Source organism: Vidua chalybeata, chromosome 14, assembly GCF_026979565.1.
Source record: "Vidua chalybeata isolate OUT-0048 chromosome 14, bVidCha1 merged haplotype, whole genome shotgun sequence".
Lineage (NCBI taxonomy): Eukaryota > Metazoa > Chordata > Aves > Passeriformes > Viduidae > Vidua > Vidua chalybeata.
In genome coordinates this window covers 7,275,394-7,295,431 of record NC_071543.1, presented here as the reverse complement: position 1 = coordinate 7,295,431, position 20,038 = coordinate 7,275,394, and the positions used below count along the sequence as shown (strand labels likewise).

The window sequence follows — 20,038 nt, the reverse complement described above, 5'->3', positions numbered from 1 at the left end:
AATTTCTTTTCATTTATATTTTAATGCAATTTATTATACAACAGTGACCCTCATTCAGGATTCAGAAGATCAGAGCACTTACAGTAATCTTCGCAGCACTTTTTATCTCCAGCTACAGCTTACATTCACAGCATGAAAAGAATAAGAAGTTAATGTACCAAATCAGAAGGTCTCTATGTAGCAGTGTTAATCTCAGTGTTGAGCTATTATTTATTAGTAGACTTATGGTAGCATATAGAGACTAGGGCCTCTCTGTTTGAGCACTGCATAAAATACACAAAAATACATAAAAGAATATATTTGCTCTCTAGGATAGCTCAGAGTTTAAGTTTGAGGATGGTTTCAGGATGTGGACAAGAGGTACTACAGCTGTAAATACTGCCACAGCCAGAGGCAAAACTTCTCATGCTTATTGTGGATGCTGACAAGAGGAATAAAATTACAAATTGACAGACAATTAAAATGGAAACATCATTCTGGGATCAGACTTCTAAGTGCAGGAAGATGAAAAGAGTCTCCCTGTCTGATTTCATGCCAGGACAAGCATGGATGCAGATGGTGTCTCACTACATCTTGGGTACATTAACCATCCATTAGAAGCTCAAGAGGTGTCAGGTTTGAGTGTCTGAACCAGCCAGTCATGAAGATGTCTGCAAGCTGAAGCAGGGGGTAGAACGGTAAAGCAGTTTCATATCCCTGTGAATTAGAGTTCTGGAAAAGCATGTTCTTGTGGTGGTAGATCTACACAAGGCTTAGCATGTTAGCTTTTGGCATAGCAGCTAGAAGTGGGGGCATCTTTTCTGGCTTGTACACTGGTAACCATTCCAGGATACAATGACCTTTTTTGCTACCTCTAGTAAATAAGGTTTGTCTCCTCTCTGTTGAATGCTGTATCCCTGTCACAGCTCACTTCCAGCCAGGTCCCTCTGAGAATGAGTCTGATGCAATCAATTCTTGTGTGTCTAAGCACACTCCCACTCATCTTCCACCCCCAAATAGATGACTTTGCACTGTTGGTTAATTGTACCAAATTCAAAATACACTAGGTCTAGTGTAGTTAAACAGCTACCCCTCAAACTATCTGTGGATGAGGGACTATCTGAATTTTATGGGTAGGTAAGCTGAGGCACAGGCACCAGCAGCCCCTTATTTATAGTGACAAGCTCACCATGGCTAGAAAGCCTCCCCAAAGGAAGGAAAGGGCTCTACAGAGCAGCAGAGGAGTATTCCACGGCAATCAGCTGTGCAAACCCACCTCCCACACTCCCGGCTCCGCACTAACAAAGACACACTATTACATTTCTGCAGGCTCCACTCTGAGGGCAGGCTCCAGGGGAGGTGACTGTGCCACAGGATTTGGCGAAAGGTTGTCCCTATTCAGAGGGGTCACTTCAGGCTGCAAGTGAAGCTCTAGCCATGCTGTCTCCAGCACAATTATGCACCCTCTTTCCCTCCCTCCCTTCCTCAGTCCTTCCTTCATTTCAGGTTTGCCCCAGGTGATGTTACAGGCCCAGCAGTCCCACTCTGGCCACAGCCAGCTGGGCACTGGAGGGGGATGCTGCTCCCTGTCAGCCAGAGCAGCAGCCATCTTCCAGCTCGTGCTGAAGGAGGTTTGTGCATCACACTGCACCTTGTGCATCACCACTGTGCTGCACAGAGGCTAAAGCCAGGCTGCTTCCCATCCAAACGTGTCCATCCTCCCCACTGCAAACAGGAACCTCCTGCTTCCTCTGAAGGTGGATCAAAACTTGCCCCTTTTCTCCTGCTGTCTCTCCACAGGTCTTTCCCCTGCCATCTCTCTGGGTACTTGCTGCATTAGTGTTAGCAGTGTACCACAGATCATAGGCCAAAAACCTTAGCCGAGTAAATAACTGCAGGTTTGAAGCAGGAGTAGGACTCTACCTGCCCTTCAAGATGCACAGGTGGCACTTTTGAAGAGTTTGTTGGCAGGAATATTGGCCAAGAAGAGTGACTTGCTCATGTTTTCTGTGTGAGCCCAAGCCCTATGGCAGAGCCAGGTGTGCCACATCACAGAGGTGGGAACAAAGTATTGAGTAAAGCAAAGAACTTGCACAGAGGAGAGGTGGAATCCATGGCTGCTGCCTACCTGCCAGGCTGCATGATATCCCTGCCAGAATTAGCCAACTGCCTAAGGTTGGAAAATTAAGACACCAAGGGGTCTGACTCACAGCCCTCTTTTGCCCACAACAATCCATACAGAAACAACCAGCTTATCCTCCCAGATCTGCACAGCTACTGGTGATAACACACAACCTACTGCCCATGAGATGTGGCTGCTAGTCCTGCTTAACTACACTTGACAAATCCTACTGGTGTCTGTCTGCCTCATTAGGCACCTAAATATCTTTGGGATTCGAGTCTTGAGCCTTTTGTGCCTCATGGTCCCCCACTGCTAATGGACATCATCAACTATCCTGAAAGAGCACAGGAAAACATATATATTTTATTAAGGATTGTAAGGCTCAAACAGGGGGTTAATGGGAACTGCTTAGGCAAATAGTGCAGTCAGCTAATAGGTGAGAGAGAATAGTAATTTATGGACTGAGAAGAGGAAAGGAACAAGGGGCTGTCAGGTAATTCTCTTTTCCTGGCTGCCATTCAAAGCCAGCAGGGTTGACAAGGAGCAGTCTGTAAACTTGAAACAAAACATGTTTTTGCAGCTGGATAGTCAAGCACAACTCTATCAGCAAAACAAAAAAGAGTTTTCACAACTTTGTAGCTTTGGGCTGGTTTCCCCTCAGGGAGTGAAAATCGGCCAGTCTCACTACCCCTGCCACTGCCCTGGGTCTTGTCTGTCCCAGTCATCCATCAAACACAGCACAGCTCCAGGACAGGGAACCCAGCAGGGTCAGCACACGTGTCTTTTCACTCCTTGAAAAGGGATTAAGGCAACATCAGAACAATTTAAACGTCCTTTTTAAAATACAAATGCAACTTTAAGCTTAAAAGGGCATTTCTTTTTTCTTTTCCAGCCAAATTGGTTAAAGACATAAAATTGAAGCATCAAAAATCTTGATAAGGAGAAAAACAATGTGATGCACAAACCTCAGGAGCTTCTCAGTGGTTTTTGGCTTTGACACACATTGAGACTGGCAGCAGGGTTCAGCCATGGGCCCTTTGGGCTGTGGGGACAAATCACTGCTGTGGCAGTGGGTTGTTTTAATCAGCATGTAAGATGTTGTGAGAAATGATACTTACTTTCAAAAAATTTAGAAGGTTTATTATAGCCTTATCAAAAAATACAACAGAAGACTGAATAGAGAAGATAGTACAGCGGCAGGAGCAAAGGATTCTACCACCATATGCTCATCAACACAAGGGATGTTCCGCCCTTTAAACCTTTAGCCCCTCCCAGAGTCTTGTCAATCAATTTCATCTTTGCTGTCCAGTGGTGGAAATCACTTTCTTACATGTTGATTGGAGGTCAGGTGCTGCCACAGCAACAAGTGACCCTCTCAAATACACCGACTACCCAGGCCATCTGTGATAACAATGCAAGGGGGGGGGGAACATAACTATACATCCACAAAACTTCTCTTAACATATACATAATATTTTCCCTTTAATTGTGAGATGCAACTATTGCATTACTCATCTATAACACAACCATGGCTGTGACTAACTACAGCTCCAGTGTTTCAGCCTGACTGCCTTAATAACCTGCTTGTCCCTGGTTTCATGCAGGATACAGGAGGCCTCTTGCCCAGGCAGAGTCTTAAGTTCTCAGGAACTCCTGCATCTGCCGACCGATACTTCTGTTTTAGCTTGCCCAGGAGAGAACCTTATTGGTATTTAAAACATCTCACTTTTTTCTAGGCTTTTTAGTTATTTTTTAAAAATTTGCTATCTATCTATCTATCTATCTATCTATCTATCTATCTATCATCTATCTATCTATCTATCTCTATACCTGTATCGATATAGCTCTATACATCTATATCTATATCTATCTATACCAGGGAATAAAATGAGACGGGCATTAATCTGCAGTTTAGCACCAAAACCTGAGCTCAGCCTGAATAATTGCCTGGGCTGATGTGCCAGTGTCCCTCCAGGAGCATGTGCCACCTGCCTGTCAGTGCAGACGGCAGCAGAGAGGCAGAGCTGGTGCAGTGGCCACTTGCCTCATGCCTCCCCATGTCCTTGCCGCCCTGTAGGGAGCAAGTCCTCCCTTGGGGCCACCCTGCCCATGTGTGGCGCCTCTCCCACCATGAGGGTCATCCAGGCAGGACCATGAGACAAGTGTCAGCTTCTTGCCAGGTGCTTGCTCTGCTCCCAGAGAGGTGTAAATCAGGGGTTACCCTGCGGCAGGCAGTGGAATAGCTCCTGATTTACAACATCCTACACAAGAGGAGAGCTTGACCTTACACTTCAACATCAGTGCAGCTTCCTTTGTTGAAAGCTTAAGACAGACATGTAATCAATCCTGGAGAGCCACTGAGCAGCAGGGCTCAGGTTCTGCATAAGTCAGGGCTATGTTTCCCAGGGAAATTGTCTGATCCAGGCTCCCATGACATCTATTCCTAGGCACTCCCTGCCTACTGTCGAATAGAAGAGAATATGTTTTTCTGTTTTTCCTTTGTTATAAATGGGATGCTTTAGATTAATACAAACCACAAAGAGAATTTTTCCATAGTAAGTCTGGCTTACCTATGCTACTAATCTTTCAGTGAGAGAGGCTTTCAGTGAGCTCAGGTCTTTGGAAATTCTGGACTTTATAGGCATTTGATGTTATTTTAGAATCCAAGAGGAAAAGCTTACTGCCTTGCCTCTGTTTTTTCATGGCCATAATTATGAGGGCAGTCTGGTGACGTAACTTGTATGGAAAATAAATGATGGCATTCAACAGTGAATGCTGTCAGACACTTCGTTCCTTGTAACTATTTTAGAAATCCAAATTCAGTTTGCACTGCCAGAGCACCACATGCTGCTCTTATTTATGTTTGTATAAAACCTGTACTGTACCACTGCCTTTAGGAGATCTGTTGTGTGTTTACACTGCATGGTGGCAGAATTTGGCTCACAGTCTACGTCCATGTACATCTTGTGGGGTGATCTGCTGGTCCAGCAAATACAGCAGGAGAACTGTGCAGATATGTTTAGTCCTACAGCTCACTAGCTGTAACTATTTGCCTTAATGATCAGACTGTGAGAGTGAAAGCAGGATGACACTTTGAACATTTTCACACTTTAAACAGAGAGAAGAAAAGGCAAGGCAAAGGACAGACAAAGTTAGTTTTTCTTTCAGAAAAAACAGACAATTAATTGTCATTAACTGTTACAGCCTGACACCAACCAGGACTGTAGTGCTGGTACTCCAGCTGCTGGAATGTTTGCCTGTGGTCATCATGCCTTTGCCCTGCACTTCCCTGTGCCTGTGCTCCAGCCCAAGCTGCCAGCAGATCCAGGGAGAGGCAGCAGCCTTGTGCTTGGGCCGCAACCCAAGCAGGGCATTGGTCATTGTGGTTATGTGCCAACTCCCCAAAAGACATGTTTACTAAAGAGTAGTTACAAATGCAACCAGCAAGACAATAATAATTATACTTAGTCTGGTTCTTCTTCCAACAACACCTCTGTGGCAAGGAAGGATCATCATTCCCTCTTGAGGCATGAAGAATGGGATACAGAGAATGAAAAACTCTACCAGCTGAAAAGGTAGACAAAAAAACCAGAGTAAAAACAAGTGTGTACATAACAGAGGTACAAGATAAACTGTTTTCCAAAAATTCTGTTGGAAACAGTTGGCTTTTGAAGACATCCTCCCCACAGTGTTTGTAACCCAAATCATGCAGAACTGAAAAGATGACAAACAAAATGAAGAAAGAGGACATTTTTGCTGTTTTTATTAATATCCCAAAGAGGAGCATGCGGGCAGTAGCCTTCTCTGCCATCAGTGGCTGCTGCGCTGCCGGCCTGGAGGGCTTGAGTGCCTCTGGATTCCAGACCTGTGTCAGACCTGCTACTCCCTGAAGCTCCCTGTGCCCTGGCTGGATACAGCTCATGACAGAAAAGCTGCTGAAATGGTGCCAGTTTTCACAGCCAAACAAACTCACCTTTGTCCTCACCACAGACTCACTCATGGGCATTTCTCCCCTCTCTGCTGTCCAGAGGCAAGTCAGCATTTCTGCCTTACTCAGACACTCAGCATATTTTTGGCAATAGTTTGATTTCCTTTGCTGGAAAAACTGACTTTTTTTCTTTGTCACTCTGGTTTCATACAAATACACATCAAACTTGAGATAAAGCTGGTTAGGGGTCATTCCCCTCAAAACCTCTGCCTCCGCAGGATCTGCCTTTGCCATCAGGAAGCCACAAGGATCTCTGACAGGCCTGGAGTGGTTGTACCCAGGGAGGTCTCCTGCCCACCTGTGCAGCAACAGCAGAGCATGTGCCTGGCTGCTTTCAGCCCTGACTGTCCCCTCTCATTTTTGACTTCAGGAGCTGTTTTCTGCCCTTCGGCTCTGGAGAACAGACTCCTAGAAGCACCCACTCCAGGATGGGAACGTCCTTGTCAAACCCCTCCCTCCAGCAAGGAATCCCCCCAGATTTCCTCAGGTTTCAGTGCCCACAGTGTGCCTTGGACAAAGGGCATCAACAACACATCTCCACCAGAAAGCTGGGGCTGTGTGTGGCTCAGTTAAATGGAGGCAATTTTAGCTCCAGATTCTACTTGTGCATTTATTTAACATTGCTAAAGATTTCCTGTTCTTTCCTACCCCTCCTCTCAGCCTGGCCTCCCCCAGGACAGGCACCAGCTCTCCCGTAAGACAATTTCTATGTCAAAGGAGTGACATTCTGTACCCACCACTTTACTTGCAGATGTCACAGAATGAGCAAGGTCCCCTTCTTACTGCCTCACATTTGGCATTTACACACAAGAATTGTCACCTAAATAAACATGGTGCTGTGTAAAAAAAAAACCCAACAGAGATTAATTTCACATTCACCTATAAATTATACTTGAAAAGGACAGTGGGCCTCAGCAATCCCACCTTAAAATAAAATTAAAGCCTGCTTAAACTCTCTGTCTGGCCCACTGCTCCTACCAACAGCACACATGCATTTGTACATGTTATTAGATTGACGTTGTAGCATCCTGGACAAATCAAATTAATTCAAATATCTGCGGGTACAAAACACTGTAGCTGAAAAATGAGCACATGAAGATATGCAATTTTCCCCTGGCAGTTTATTATGGTATGAAGAAAAAAACATTCTGTGCTTGAAGCTGACGTTATATTACAAATGTATTGCGAAGTATGACGTGACTATTAAAATATGATTACACAAAGTATGAACATTTTAAGAAGTTTACAGTACAGCGAATCTTTTATAAACAGACTCTTAAATATACAGAGGACAATAGTAGCTGACAGAGAAACATCAAAAATTAACTATTAATGTTTGTAGACTTTTCCCCTGAAAAAAGTCTTACATTAAAACAGAAATTATGAAAAGCCTTAAAACCAGGAACAAATCACCTGTACACTACAAATATACATGGTAGAGGTGCACAAACCAGAGCTACCTTTTTGCTGAAGGGTTCAATGGCTGGAAACTGGGCAGTGCCTGCCCAGCACCTTCTGTCCAGTGTGGCCACCATGGGCCACACCACGCCGAGCCTGCGACCCCAGGCACACACCCATCAGCACTGGAAGGTCACGAGCACACACACCCTGCAGGACAGCGCTGGCACAGCGACCTACTGGAGTGTATCAAGCTGAGAACATGCCCAGGATCTGGCAAATGGATCTCTGCAAGCAGATCCCTGAATGCACTGGGTGCCTGGATGGGACCTGTGTACCAGGTTTGGTCTGCAAGACTAAGTGACGAGGGAATCAGCAGCTCCTTTTTTTTTTTTTTTTTTTTCTTTTTTTTTTTCCCTTTAATGCAACTTTTCAATATTTCCTCCGGTTATGGGAGAATAGATGCCACATTTGATTTCTGCTTAGTCTGGTTGCAATGACACCCCTAGATCATGTGTTAAGTTATGTCAAAAACATAAGTATTTTATGCTGTAATACACAGTATTACTGAAACTAACAATATTATTTGCATATTTATAACAAGGTATAATGAAATCCCTATAATAAAACCAAAAGTTATGCTATAGATTTATTTACAAAGAGTCCAGCAAAGAAGTATAAATACTTCTACATTTAAGGTTTAGGAAAACATAATTTACAAAATATTCAAATATATACAGTCATCTGAAAAATTGCCAATATTAAACTTTGATGCAGGCAAAGAATTGGCTGAGTCTATTCCCTCTGTATTGAACGAGGCAGTGGCTTTCACAGGTTGTCTGTTCTGTTCAAAGCCATACGTGTGTTATTTACAATGAGGCTGCTTCTCTCCGAGCTAAACGTGTCCAGAGCTTTGAGCATGCTGTCCCAAAATGTCATCTATCATTGTCAGATTGTTCAACCACTCTTCGTCGTTGCTGCTGCTGTTCTTCATGAGGGAGTCGAGGAAGTCAGTGTCGCTGCAGTTGGCAGGCATGATGGAATTGCTGTGCTGGGACACAAAGTCATACTGGGACAGCTCGGCGGCGGCGCTCATCCTGCTGAAGGTGTCGGGCTGGCCAGTGGAAGGGTAGCTTGGTGGGCCGAGGCCCGGGGCAGGATTGAGGTGGTTAAAACTGGACACTCCTTGGGGCAACGATTTCATAACATTCATAGTTGGCAACGGTCCCCTGGTTAAATTGTGTCTCAAGTTCTGATTACTCACTGAGCTCAAGCCCTGGCCAGACTGTCCCATGCTCAGTTTCTGCATCTGCCTGACCTGGATGCCAGGAGCGATCTGGTTCGGTGGCACCACAGCCTGCTGGGAGAATGCCTGACCTGGTGTGCTCGGCCTCACGCTCTGCTTGGAGAACACCGCGTTCCCGGAAAACTGCTGCATGCTGGTATCCATTTGGCTTTGATTTGGCATTCTTGGCACAGTAGTCGGCGTCCACATCTGGGCAGATGAGTTGGGGTAGACGTTGGGGATTCTTGGCACGCTCGGCTGCCTCAAGTGCTGCTGTGTTGCAGAGTGATTTGCTAAGGAGCCAGAACTGAAGCCTCCCATTGGCATTCCCGGCCTCACAGTGGAGTGGCTGTGAACAGTTTGACACCCCGAGTTCATGCCTAGTGAGTTCTGGCTTGGCCGCAGTGGGATGTTAAAGTCAGAATTAGGTGGAAAAATCCCTTGCTGCTTGCCAGGGTTGTGTGGAATCATCACCATCGTCCCGCTGCTCTGGCTAGCGGAGGCTGAGGCCATGCCAGAGCCCAAGGTGCTCTGGAGCATGGCTGGGTTTGATGGCAGCATGCGGTGGTTGGGCGGAGGAGCAGGAATCACCTGGTTGCAGTCAGCAGGAATGGGCTGCTGCACGGCTGTGGACAAAGAGACATGTTAGCTGGTGAGCACAGATTCACCCTGTGGCTAAACCTTTAAAAACTGCTGCTCTTTCTTTCATGTCATGGGGCTTTCTCCTTTATGTTCTTTGTTAACAGAGTTATATGGAGCCATAAGGACACAGGAATCTCACAATATGTGATAAAATGCAAAATGCTTGTAATTCAAGGCAGAGAATCATTAAGTGTCTCTATTTTACCAGACACCAGGCCCTGGCACCTCAAGGATTTTCAGACCATTTTCAGGCCATTTCCTTCCTTACCTTGAAACTGGTTTATCTGCTGAGCCGAAAACAAGCTCCTCTGTTCAGATGTTACTCCTAGCATGTTTTGTCTCTGCTTTTCCTGGAAAACAAGGGGAGTAATAGTGAAGTTGCAGTCTCTTGACAACCAAAAGAGCAGCAGACACTTGAAATGTAGCCACTATCGTAACAACCTCTTCCCATACACCCTCTACCCCCCTCCTCTGATGAGACTCAGCCCAGAGAGCTCATTTCAGACTGAATTTTAATTTCTCACATTCCCCTTCTTGCAAAGGTGTCCTGATGCCAGCCCAGCACTGGGAACTGTGACCGTCAGCAGATGTTATGCAGGCAGCCCAAGTGGAGCGGACAAACATGGAGATTCCTGTGTTCACCAGCTTATGAGTCAAGTGTGCTGCCACTGGAAGCTCTGCCCATGTGCACCATCCCCTTGTGTGCTGGCTGTCACTTCTATCCAGAACACGGGAGCCAGGGACCCACAGCAGGTGCTCCCTGAGCAGGCATTGCTGGGCTAGTCCAGGTGACCTGATTCGAGTCTCCCACCATTTAGCCCCAGAACCCAGCACTGCACTCACATCCCTGCAGTGGGCAGCAGCTGTGACCTGGGGAGCTCTCTGGGGATGGTGGAGCTCCTCCTGTGTTAAAGCAGCCCAGAAAAAGTTGAAGCCAATTGATGTCAGGGAGGCAGAGCTGGGTTTGAAAGGTAATTTGATCAAGGAGCAGCACAGGACTTCACTGAGGGTTTTATTTCCCATCCACAGAAATGAGACTCCTTGACCCAAATCCAGTAGCACATTCAGTCAGTCAGAGGCACGTGGTCAGAGCTGCTTTACCCAATTCATTTGTGGGATTTCTGCATCCCAGCTTCCTCACACAGCCTGTTGCAAACCTCCTACAGGGGCTTCTGTTGCTAGAGAGACCAGGCAAGTCCCGGACAAACTGGAGCCTAACATCTGCTCTGCTAAATCCCCAGGGAACCAGAGAGAAAGGCAAGCATGGAGAACATCCCTCTGGGGCTGATTCACTTTCCAAGCCTCTCTTCTCTGCATCTTCCCTCCCACCTCTGTGGCTGACCAAAAATGACATCAGAGATATGGAGGTGACCAAATCCTTCCCTTGCGTATGAGGGGGCAGATCTGCATTCAACTCTGGTAGAGCAGTACTTGGCCTTGGCCTCTCTTGGCTTCATGCTAGACTCACCACAGCCTTAGTCTGACTCAGCCTAGCAATTCCAGGGTCACTCTTAGTGTTTGCTGACTGATGATTTCCTCATTCCAGTTAGTCCTGTCCTTCCCAGTAAGGTGGAGAGCACAGCAACCCACAGAGGCATTCGGCATCGTACCTGCATCAGCTGCCGTTTCATTATCTGCTGCTTCAGTAAATGGTTCCTCATCGTGTACCCATTGACCGTGGCTGGTGCCGGCACGGAGCCGCCGCCTGGGATGGAGCCTGGCTCCTGCAATCTGGCAACAATTCCAGGGTTTTGATCCTGCCAAGAAAGAGGAAAAAAAGAAAATTAATCTCATCAGGGAGGTAACAACAGAAGCCCTTATCCTCTCTGCTGATGCCTTCTCTCCAGTTTTTAGCTGTCCCAAGGCCAAAACACCTCATGGACTCACGTGGCGCTGTGTGTTACAGTGAGGACAGTGAGAGGTGGGGGAGTGCTCTGATTTCTAAGGATCAGCACAAGAAGATGTGAGAGAAGCTAAAGATTAAACCAAAATTCCTCGTGTGTTGCCCAAGGCCATGGGGACCCATTCACTACCACTGCTGCAGTCACAGGGCTGCCTGGCTGGCAGAATGGGTGGGAGTAAAGCATCACATTTCTCACAACTTCTCCAACTGTTATACTGAAAGACAGAAGGAAAGGAAAGTTGCATTAGGGTAGGATTTGGCATGTGAATGTGGAGGAAAAACCTACCAGGAAAAGAATGAACTAAAGGCAGAGGAATGGAAAAGGTGCCATCAGACCCAGGACCCAGAGAGATAAGGAAGATGTGGGCCTGGGATTAAAGTGGTTCTTTGTGGGTTTCAAGATGGGATGAACAAGAAGAGGCCACTGTGAAAGGAGAAAAGAACATACAAAAATGCAGGGCCAGGTCATGCCTAGGCACAAATCAGCAATAAATGCAGCGAGCCCTGCTCCTGCCTGGCACAAACCACTCTCTTTCTAAGTCCTCAGTGAAAGATCCAAATTGACTTTGACAGCTGAGCTCTTGCCTCCAAAGAAAGAGTACGATGGGGAGGAGAGAAAAAATAATTCACCAGAACACGGTGAAGACAAAACCCAAAATGGAAAAAGAATTTAAAAAATACGGAATTCTAAACATCTTAGGAGCTGGCAGGTATTCAGGGAAACACAAGAGAAAAATGAGGGAAAAAGTCAAGGCCTCGCTGAGTACAAGGTCCTGTGAGTGCTGTACCCAGGAACAGCAGCACCAGCGTATTCCCCGTTCTCTGTTTTCACATCCACCTTCTACATTATTTATGATGTATTGTTATTATTGGAAGGGAGAAGTATGTATATTATATCCAGCATCCTTAGCTGGGCCATGCTTCCTTTGTTTTCAGAGTGGAAGCCTACATCCTTTGTTTGTGAATCAATGTTATCAGGAGATAAGCAAGAAGAAAATGGTTGTTGCCTTCTGACATATGACAATTAGAAGCATGCTCAGATGGAGAAAACAGGATACAAGCCATGTTTCAGAGGGGCCAGAAGGAAGCCTTGAAAGGCATTTGTCACCAGGAAAGCTCCTTGAGCCTGGGGCACCTTTCCACAGAGGCTTCACCATGAGGAATCATCCAACTCCTTCCAACACATCCTTTCTAAGAGGGATTACCAAGAAGGCCACTGAAATTACTCATTTTTATGGTGCCTCCTTTTGTTGTAGCACTTTGGTCTATTATGCAAAAGCACAATTGATGAAATGTAAATGCCTGCTAGATAATTTACTAAAAGACACAAACCTGCAGCTCATCACTGCTCTCATTATCATTCCTATTCATGGGCAGTCTCGTAAGACTAGATTTTATTACTAGTGCTTTGCTTACAATTCTGCTGGACATCTCTCCTCCTCCCCCTTCCCTCCTACCCATTTTACTCCCTCTCTCCCACGGAAAAAGAGGAGGGGAGGAAAAAGTAAATATGATTTACTACAGATGTAAATATGAAAGTTCATTTTAAGCTGGCAGTCTGCTTTCATGTCAGACAGGATTCTGCAACCACAGTTAAGCTTTGAATAATGCAGATTGCCTCTGGGGGAATATTTGAAAGTGGAGAGATTCAGTTTGTGTACTCTGCACATGAAAGACGCTGAAATGTTCATACCACCAAAATCCCTGCCATCTATCCAATTTCCTCCAAACTTGTCTTGTGGCATGCAGAGGGTCTGTGCTTACTGAAGCAAAGGAGTTGTAGTGCAAGGACAATCATTCTGATGTCTTGCTCTGGGCTATTGCATTAACAAGTCATAATATAAAAGTCTCTTTTCCTAATCATGTCCACCTCATTCTAATTTCTCCTAAACATCATCAAGAAAATAATGTTGATGTTTCCATATTATTAATGGTAAAGAAGTGTAAATCACATTACTAATTGCAGCTCTTGTGCTGTGGCAGTACAACTGCTTAATTATATGGGATTTTCTGCAGGCACCCTATAGCAATAATGACAATCAGCAAAGTTCATTTGCAAATACATCGAATAGGTTGCTGAGTTTTTCAGAGCAAAGTTGTATAACACTTAATTAGCCAGTAAAGAAACAATCTAGAGATATGCAGTTTGCTTTTGGGGAAATTAGGACAAAATAGCTGAGAAGCCAGAGCGAATTCAAAATCCTGACTTCTACAAGTTCACATTTAGGTTAAGACAAAAAAGAAAAACAGAAAGGAAAAGGAAAAAGTTCTCTCTTTTCACCACTAGTGGGAACTACTGTATTCCTGTACAATAAAAAATAACCACTCGCACGTCATGACTAAGAATAGCAATGGTGTAGTCTAAAGGACACTGCAATCTGTACCAAAGGTTAATGAACTTTAAACATTTTTCCTTTTCATCACTTCCCAAGAAAAATCACTTTCCTTCCCCTAGTAAAACCAAGCCAAAGCAGCCATAATCTTGTCTGTAGTTTGGATTTATCCCATTATAAATCCAGGAAGACAGCAAAGAGAGGAAGATTCTGGTGCCAAAGCTGGGAATGTTGCAAGTGGATGTTCCCACCCAAGGGTCCATGTGGCTGAGCTGCACTGTCACACTGGACGGTGCAGAGAGCTATGAGAGGTTCTGACTCTTTGACTTAAAAAAAAAACAAAACAAAAAAACCCCAAACATTTGCATGTGGGTATCAGGGCTTTTTCTCCATTCTCCCCTCCCAAAACTCACATTAAAATGGGTAGAATCCCTAACTAAATGGCACACCACACAGACCTGGAACTGGAGAATGAGTTTGAGAACATGTGTTCCTGTTGCCAGGCAAAGTGCCACAGCAGGTCCAGAGCTCCTGCAGCAGTCCCGGGCTCCCTAATGGGGCAATTCCTGCTCAGAAAGGCTTTGGGGAAAACTACACAGCTCTGACTTAGCATCTCATGCACTAGTGCCAAGAGCAGGGAGAAAAGAGTCAGTCTCCAGGCTTGCAGGAATGTGTAATGCTTCTGTTCAGGCCAGCTCAGGACTGACTGCCGCTGTGAAGGCCACGGCACAGCCCAGTGAAACCACTGCCCGCAGCCGCCCCACTGGGCACGATGGGCAAATCCGCGGTCACCGCACCCCGCTGCAGCCAGCGTGAGCCTGCTCCAACAACCACTCAGGCAACTGCTGGATGGAAAGGGTGCACACAGTGCCACTGAGCCCTACTATGTACATTCATTAATTGACATCCTTCCAAAAATCCACTGACAAGCTCGAGCCCCATCATCTGACTATGTAGAAAATGCACAGCTGCAGCAAATAAGTGTGGAGATGAATCGTTCTGTGTGAACACGGTTGATAAACTTCAGCCCTCAATACTTAGTGATACATCCAGTAATCACTTTGTGGCTTCACTTAAAGCAAGAATGAGTAAATTTATGGCCCCTAATTCCTCTGAATCCTTATTAACAAACAGTCCAAAAAGAATTTAAAAGCAAGACTTTCTGAGAAGCTGAACCAGAGCTGTAATCACTCTTTAGTAAGTATGTAAAAAACCCTCTAATCTTTAATAAAGAGCATTCATTGTTTTTAGGACTATGTGAAAATACTAAACTCATTTATCATTATTAAACTTTCCCATCTGCTCTTAACGCTGTAACTCCAAAGAATATAACAAAGAAATTGTACATGTTAAACTGTATTGACTTAAGCCCAGAGCTGTTGGAGATGTACAATTTTTTTCAGTCAGGGCAGGAAGGGGACTGCAGGCTGCCAGACAGTCTCATTTGTCCAATGCTGAAAAGACAGTTATCTGCACCAAAATGGCTCTTGGAAAGGCACACTTGCTTTATAAGAAATAAGCTGCCAGGTAAGATCATTCAGCATTATGTTAAAGGCTCAGACAATAAAACTAAGTCATGAATTTGAATAGTTAACAGATGGACTAATTAGAGACTGAAATTTTCTTGGTTCTAATAGATAACCAGGTCACAGCAAGGTTACTGAGAGAGAGGCAAGCAGCACTGCAAATTTCAGTAGATATTTGCAGAGTTGGGGAAGAGCTGTACTTCCTAACTGAAAGCATTAGCAGTAGTGGAGGAACAGAAAAAGGGCTAATTTAAAATACCTCTAGTACCTGAATTTAAAAGTTTATTCCATTTCAAAAGATGCTGCTGATTTGAGAAATATTCCCTCTACTTCCAATGGGGCATCCAGCTGAATCCAGCAACTTCAGAGCTTAAACCAGAAGGGCTGTTGAGATGAGCCACAGCATAAAAACAAAAGACCAAAGGAAATGAGGCACCCAGGGTGGATGTTTGCTCCAAGTACATGGACGGGACAAACTGCTTTTTCCACCAGGTTTGGGTTTTTTTTTGGCAACCAAAGGTAACTTAGTTTGAAGTGTTTACCATGATATCACATGGTAAATAAGAAACACAAGAAACAACCAGAAAATCATGGCTACAGGACTTGAGCAGAGCCACTCCTGACCTGCTCTAAGGCCCTGGCTCCTGGGCTGGGGACTTGTGGGCAATCTGTGCTCATGGCAGGGACAGCTATTCCCTGGGGGTGAGGTAAAGTTTCACAAACCAAGTTTTGTTCTGTATTTTAAGAACATCTGTTACATACAGGGAGTTCTGTACTCTGCTGAGAAAATGCAAATACTAGTTTCAAACAAATGCCCCTGCATTTCCCTGCACTCCCACCTGCCCCCTGATGCATCCTCTTTCCTCCAGGAGCTGTGCTGCATCTCTTTGGTGGGGACTTCAAGCTTGGGCAGCACTTCATTCTGAAGCCCAGGACTGAGACCCCAGGAACAACCACACCACAAATACTACATACTAAGCAATTAAAACACCAACAGTATTAAAGCTGTCTCACCCAAATTCATGGTTTTAAGTTTCACGTCTTAGAATGACAGAGAAGCCACATGTAGACTCCTGGTGTGTAGTGACTTTGTGCATACCCACAGGAAACCTTGATGCAACCTTTACAAAGAAGGCTCCTGGCCTCCACAGCTGTTAATGCACTTAGATACTAAGATAGTGACCTATGCATACAAATAAAGCAAACAAAATCCAGGGTTAGTTTGTCAAAAAGATCATGTCAGCCCCCTCTAGAGTGTGATGTCTTTGGGATGCCACTGTCATTTGCTTCATGCAGAACTCTGGGGTTACCTGTGCTTCTTGCCTCTGCTTCTTGCCCTTAACAAAACTCTCCATCTGCTCTTTGAAAGTTTTCTGTCTTTTTTTCTCCTCTATTCTGTTCACAATTCAGAGATGCTCTTCAAGATAAAACAGCCTTTCAGTTCAGAAATGCTCCAAAGCTTTCTGTTTGTTTGTGTGTTTGCTTTAGCACAATGTATGAACATTGATAAAACAAACTGTGCAGTTCAGTAGATCTGGGTTTTTTTTACCCATCTTTCAACCATTTACTTGATACACAAGCATATGAAATACTGCCAGACTCAAGTTTCTAAGCTTATCTTGGGGGCTGTCAATCAGGAAAAGGCTTTGTTTGAAGACTGTAAGTGATCCGTGGGTATATGATTTGGTTAAAAAAAATCTTCCAAGATTTTTGTTCTTTTCATACAGCATGATCATGTACAGTTTCCTTGAAAGGTAGTCCTCCTTCCTTGCTAGGAGCAGTGACAAGATCACCACACGTGGCTAGCAATTTTATCAGGATCTTCTTCATGCCTTCAAGCAAAGCAGATGAAACACTGATTTCCCCGTAGTTGTTCTTACACTTCATGCTGTTCAAAACAAAACAAAATTCCTTCAAAGTATCCAAAGTGCTTTTAAAATGAACCCACAATTCTAATACAATGGAAACTGACTCCACTTCCCCTCTTAAAAAAAAAAAAATGAATTAGATAAAGCTTTTGTGCAAAAACTTTACCAGTAGTGTCAGAGCTGGTTTCATCCATCAAAACATGTCCTTAAAGAGCAACAGCAACTAGAGCAACAGAAAGACGGAAAAATCCAGAGTGAATTATTGCAATGGGGATTTTTCTCTTAGACAAAAATGCATCCTTTAGCAGGCATGTGGAAATCAAGCTGTGATGCTGTTACCAGCACCAATTTAGTTATAAGGAACAGCTTTGGGAGCAGCCAAGAGCTTGAGGAATGGAAGAGCTGGTGTGTAAGAGACAGATACAACCTTCCAGGGACTGCAGTGCTTGTAAAGAGGTGTGATCAAGATTCCAGCAACAGCAGCTCCCTTGAAAATAGTTCCTTTGGCCCAGATAAACTCCCAGGCCATGGGTGAAGGTAGCCTGGAGAACTGCTTTGATCCACGACCCCAAATGCAAGACAAACCTTTCAGGAAGACTCTCTGCCAGGTCCCTGAAGGCAGTGGGACCGAGGTGCCTGCAGTGTTCACACACTTTTCTTCCACCTGAGAGCAGCACTCTGGGGTCAGATCATCCAACACCACCATTCTTTAACAGAAACTGTGCCTGTTACTGTTTTTCTGTGTATGCACCCAAAGATGCAGGGATGGGTGGTTTGTACCTCTTTGTATAACATATAGTCATGATCCAAAATTGAATTCTCTGCACAGAACATATATTTATATTGGGTTGTACAGCTGCTGTGAGTCTCCAACCCTTGACACCACTCTCTTGTTCCCACGGAGGGCAGCTTGCCTATAAATTGAATGAGATAATCTAAAACTCTATTTATCTTACCTAATTTCAGCTGGTAGTCCTGCCTGTCTCTACAAGGTTGCGCTAGCTGTGATGACAAACTACAATATCTTGTATCTTATAAAGTGGTTTGACTCGAGCAATCCTTGTGTTATGTCAAGTCATGCTCTCAGAGGTGTCAATGAGATTCCAAAGGAGTCAAGTTAGCTCAACACCCAGCAGAAGCTGTTACAGGGGAGTGCAATGACTGGCTGGTAAATTTATGTATTAGGGAGAGCAGAAGAGATCTGATAAAATAAATACTGATGATTTCACACTAGCAAAATGAAAGTCAGAAAATCTTGAGCTAACGGGATAAATCAGTTCTCTACCTGCCCATTTCTGAAAAGCTCTGTGAACTGCAGTGACGTGTAGATCACTGAGATTTTGAGAATCCCCTGCTTTCTCCAAGTTAACATTTCCATTATTTTCTTTTTTTCCTTGTCATGCAAAGGATCAATTTGCAGAGGCAGATGCCCAAGTCTTCTTCACTTTCAATAGTAGTTGGCTGCCTAACAACTTCTGAGAAGCCCTTTGCATGAAGACCTCCCCACATGCAAAACCCAGCATAATTACTCCTGATTTCTCATGTAAGTGCACAAACAAAACATGCTCTGGCACAAAGATCACATCACTTTTTCAGTATTAAACTTCTCACAACCCTTACTCTTTCCTAACAGATGAAACTAGTCCAACACCTAAAAAGGGTTTCATCAGATCCTCTGCCCAATCAGGTATCAAAAATCACCACCGTAACTTACAAAACAAAATGCAGTGATCAAAAATATACTAAAATAATGGATACAAAGAAGGCTGTGACTAGGTACTCCTCATGATCAAATTTTTAAAACCAAGATATTGACACGTTAAAAATGAAAAATATGTTAAGGTGACCTTGAGTATGGGGAACAAGGAGCAATTCCATTATGTTTTTAATGGAAATTATTATTAAAACACCTGAAGCTGAACTGTTGCAACCAAGTCAACTCAGTATCCCCTTAAAAAATCCCTTTTCTCCTTTTCCATTCAGATTGTATTTACAAACTGTTAGATGTCTCATTTTTTTCTTGTGTCATTTCATTATTACAGAGTTGAGACTAGCCATCTGCAGCTTCATTTCCTAAAGCTCGGATTTGTCCTTGGAGCAAGGTCATCCAGAACAAGAACATAAAATTCTGCTTTCCTCAACTGACAGTTTTTTATATCTTCCTGTAAATACTCCCTACCAATTTTAAATAATATTACCACTTTATACTCCCCCTCATACACACTGAAAGGCTGATATACACACATATTAATAAGGATCTTGTCATTTAACCACTGCATGTCAAATTAGAAGCAATTAATGGTGTTTATTTGCTGATAACACAGGCATTTCGAGCTCCAGCTCAAGAATTCCCGGTAGCTCCATGTGACTTGCAGGATATTAGCTATGGGTCAGAAGTTGGGATCCCCCCATTCACCATTATCATATGCTTGGAGCAACACTGTTTTCTATCAAGCATAAAAAAAAAATGCAGTCAATGCACAAAAATTACCAGCTGCTATAACACCATATGATAGGTGAGTGATAATAAAACATCACTAGGTGTATGTGGGTTCATTAATCGAAATCAACAGACCGGTAAAGAAAGATTTTCAGGCGCATTGAACAATGTTCCAAGCTAAAAACAAAGAAAACTGAACATGGAATTTCTACACAGATCAGATATGACTTGCCATAAATTCTGGAGCATCTTCTCTGAAGCAGATTGCTGTTCTGGATTACAGCAAAAACCAAACCAAGAAAACAAAACAAAACAAAACAAAAAGACAGGGTAAATTAAATTGAGAATCTTCAAAAGAACTACCAAAAAGAAACAAGGAATAACTGAGAATAATCAGCATTAGCTCTGGGGGTCAGTCTCATCCCTGATCTCTGCCTGCAGATGCTGGCAACAGCAGACTGAAGGTCCTGGCTCTAATCTCCAACACAAGGTGCCTATCTTTTGGCACTGGAAAATTCATTACTGAGTGGATGTGGTGGATTCTGAGATACACT

The 20,038-nt window shown here is 44.1% G+C and overlaps 1 protein-coding gene across 2 annotated transcripts in view; it reads right to left on the bottom strand.

Annotated features, from left to right (window-relative positions):
• Positions 1-7,190: 7,190 nt before the first annotated feature.
• The window catches only part of MAMLD1 (mastermind like domain containing 1), a 251,549-nt gene continuing 238,701 nt past the window's right edge, over positions 7,191-20,038 (bottom strand). For both annotated transcript variants that reach the window (XM_053955905.1, XM_053955906.1), the window contains 3 exons: positions 11,025-11,171; positions 9,683-9,764; positions 7,191-9,398 (listed from right to left, as the gene is read on the bottom strand). In XM_053955905.1, the coding sequence (XP_053811880.1) occupies positions 8,383-9,398; positions 9,683-9,764; positions 11,025-11,171 (1,245 nt within the window). In that variant the 3' untranslated portion in view covers positions 7,191-8,382. The remainder of the gene's footprint in view (positions 9,399-9,682; positions 9,765-11,024; positions 11,172-20,038) is intronic.